At 33.8% G+C, this 3019-nt stretch overlaps 1 protein-coding gene across 1 annotated transcript; it reads right to left on the bottom strand.

Moving 5' to 3' along the window:
- Positions 1-654: 654 nt before the first annotated feature.
- LOC120127550 (ethylene-responsive transcription factor ERF114-like) lies at positions 655-2546 on the bottom strand. Its single transcript, XM_039145421.1, has 3 exons — positions 2540-2546; positions 1734-2033; positions 655-1209 (listed from the first exon to the last, which is right to left on the bottom strand). The coding sequence occupies exons 1-3, from the start codon at positions 2544-2546 to the stop codon at positions 680-682; spliced, it is 837 nt and encodes a 278-aa protein (XP_039001352.1). The 3' UTR covers positions 655-679.
- Between the last annotated feature and the right edge of the window lie 473 nt (positions 2547-3019).

Consider the following 3019-nt stretch of genomic DNA (forward strand, 5'->3'; position numbering starts at 1 on the left):
TAATTATATCCCTCTATTATAAGTAGTTAAAACGATAGCAATCCAACTACTTTAGATACTATTCTTTTAGCCACCATAATAAAACAATATTACTTTTATTTTTAAAATGATTTTTTTTTCATGATACCTATCTTTTTAGAAAATAAAATATAAGATAAAAATTTATGTTAGTAATATTAAGAATAATAAATTAATCAAGTTATCTTGTTCCATTTGGATCTCCTTTGTGCTCTCATTTCTTGTCTCCTGTATTTCTTGAAATGATAGTCTTTTCTGTTTATCATACCTGAAAAGTGTCTTTTTGTAAACATTTATTTCAGATATTCATCATGGTTTGAATATGTCTTCATGCAAGTTGAATCCATTTGAATGTCTAAAAGTGGTGAGATATTTCTATAAATGATCTAATTAAAACGAAGTTAATTTAACCACAAGCCTACATATTTCTTGCGTGTGAAGAAACTTGCTCACCCTAATATTCTTGCATTTTTGGTTCAAGGTTAACCTAGTTCATAAAGGGAGCTTGGAATAATATAAGAGAACGATATAAAATTTCATGATGAAACCAACGATTCTGGAATTGGTAAAAACTTGAAGGTAAAAGGAAGAAAAAAGTTGGTACAAGGGTTTTAAACAAGCCAATCATTTAAGATAAGGAAACGAGATGCATGCAAGTGGTTTATTCTTTTGAATAGTAATAATCATAATCTCTCGTCTTCTGGGGATGATCCGAAGTTGGCGATGAACCACCGAACTGCAATGAAAATCCACCCGAATACTCTTGTTGTTGATGTTGTTGAAACGTTAACGTCGTGGAAGATGAAGATGAAGACTGAGAATTAAATCCCGGCCAGGATCCGTAGGCGGCGCTTGGCATAGCATAGTTGAAATGAGTGCCCGAGCCACCGCCGAGGAGCTGCGCGTACTGAGAAATATTGGGATATGTTGGTGGTGCCGCCGCTGCCGCCCTCGGTTCGATTTCTTGACGACGGGATTCGGATCTTGCTTGAACTCTTTCGGGGAAGTTGAGCTTCGCTTTGCTTCCTTTAAACCTAAGTGCTGCTTCATCGTAGGCCAAGGCGGCTGCTTCAGCTGTTTCGAACGTTCCGAGCCAAACCCGAGCTGCCTTTGTCGGGTCACGAATCTCAGCCGCCCATTTCCCCCATGGCCTATGCCTTACTCCTCTATAGTGTCTTCTCCTGTCATTCCCTTAAAAACCACACACACACACACTCATGCTTAAACAATATAGTGATATACATCGTATTCAGACTTTAACTGATATGGGTTTTGACCTGTTCTGTAATGAAAAAAAAAATCAAAGAATAAATTCAAATTCAAGCTTTTAAATGGGAAAAAAAAACAAAGATAACGCGCTAAGTTGGAACATGAATAACGGCTGTAATCTGAACAAGGCCGCAAAGGAAGAAATCAAAAGGTCAATCATATATATGTCAGTATGAACCGATGCGAATTTAATAAATTATATTAAAATTTTAAGAATATAATAAAAAAATATAAATAAAATATTATAAAAATTTGAAATTTTCAAATTACGTGAGCCGTGATCGCATTCTAACACCCCTCAGTCCATACCTATACAAGTCATTAAAAATGTTTTTTCCCTCTTTTATCTTTTTATTAATCATATAAATGTCGTTGAATTCAAAGTGTTACTATTTGATAATAAAAAAAACAAAAATTATATATATACACATGAAATCAAGACATACCTTGATCTTGGGCTTGTTGATGATGAGATTGGTTTTGTTGTGTAATGGGGTTGGGATCATGATCATCGTGAGGTTGAACAAGTGAGCTATTGTTATTGTTTCCAATAACTTGAGTTAGGGCTTGAACCACAGCATTCTTGTCTTGTTGAGACCTAGCTGAATACACCGGAAATATATGATCAACATCGGCTTCTTCTTCATCATCGTCTTCTTTTTTCGGTTCCGGTTCATAACCGGAATATCGAAATGGCCGCTTCCCCCGTCGCCGATCCACTTTGCCTTTGGAAAGTTTTTCCCTTTCTGGTTATGGTTTTTCTCTCTGTATAATGCAAAAAACCAGCAAACCAAAGAGTATATATATATAATTTTCTCAGCTTAACCAAAGCAATTAAGAAGCATAGGAGTTAAAGAAATATTGGAAGTGAAATCAAGTGGAAAATGAAGGAAAAAGAGAGTGGAGAAAGGGGGTCTTGTGGTGTGGCTATGGAATTTTATAAGAGCTGATTAGAAGGCTCGAGTGTGAACGAGGGTTGAAGATAGCTGACAATGCTGAACACCATGGTCTATCAAGTTTATTTATAGACCTTTTTTCTACTTCTTTCTATGATATATAATTCAAAACTATTATTATCTATTTTTAAAATGTATTTTAATGAAATTTATGATGCAGTTTTAATGAAATTTATTGAAATACGTCATTATTCCCTTAATATATATGAACTTTAAGGAGATCAAATTAGTGAGATTTAAATGGTAAGGTTAAGGGTTAATGACAGAATTTAGTTTTTTTTACTTAGTTAAATTACCTGCCATGTCTTCCTTAATGAACTGTGAAATTGTTGATTCAAATGCTTTACATTATTCAATTAAATAAAAGATAAAAATTATAGGTTTAAATGTAGAAGGTAGGGTCGGGCGAAGCTTTATATAGCAAGATTAATGGAAGTAATTAGACAAGCTTGCTAATGCTTTGGGTTTGCGGCTGTAAAAGGAGTAAACCACTGAGAAATCCACTTACTCTAAAAAAATCAAATTGATCTTATATGATTAATAACTTAACAAAACTTTAACGATATGTTTTGTTAATGCATGGAATATCTCTTCATGCCCACAGATTCGAGTTGTGATAGCTATAAATAATTCACTCCTTTTAATTTGAACAAAGAATTTATCGCGTATGTAATTTTCTCTTCTAAACCGAGTGTAACATCTTCAATACCAGGTTAGTGACTAAATTATAAAGTTATGGAATTTAGTACTTAAAGTAGAATAATTGGATAGTTTAA

Source organism: Hibiscus syriacus, unplaced genomic scaffold, assembly GCF_006381635.1.
Source record: "Hibiscus syriacus cultivar Baekdansim isolate YM2019G1 unplaced genomic scaffold, ASM638163v2 tig00110469_pilon, whole genome shotgun sequence".
NCBI classification, from domain to species: Eukaryota; Viridiplantae; Streptophyta; class Magnoliopsida; order Malvales; family Malvaceae; genus Hibiscus; species Hibiscus syriacus.

What these genes read in the sequence shown, in the direction of transcription:
- LOC120127550 (XM_039145421.1), bottom strand. An exon ending in TCAACAAGCCCAAGATCAAG is followed by an intron (nt 1,210 to 1,733) that starts GTATGTCTTGAT and finishes GTGGTTTTTAAG; the next exon opens with GGAATGACAGGAGAAGACAC.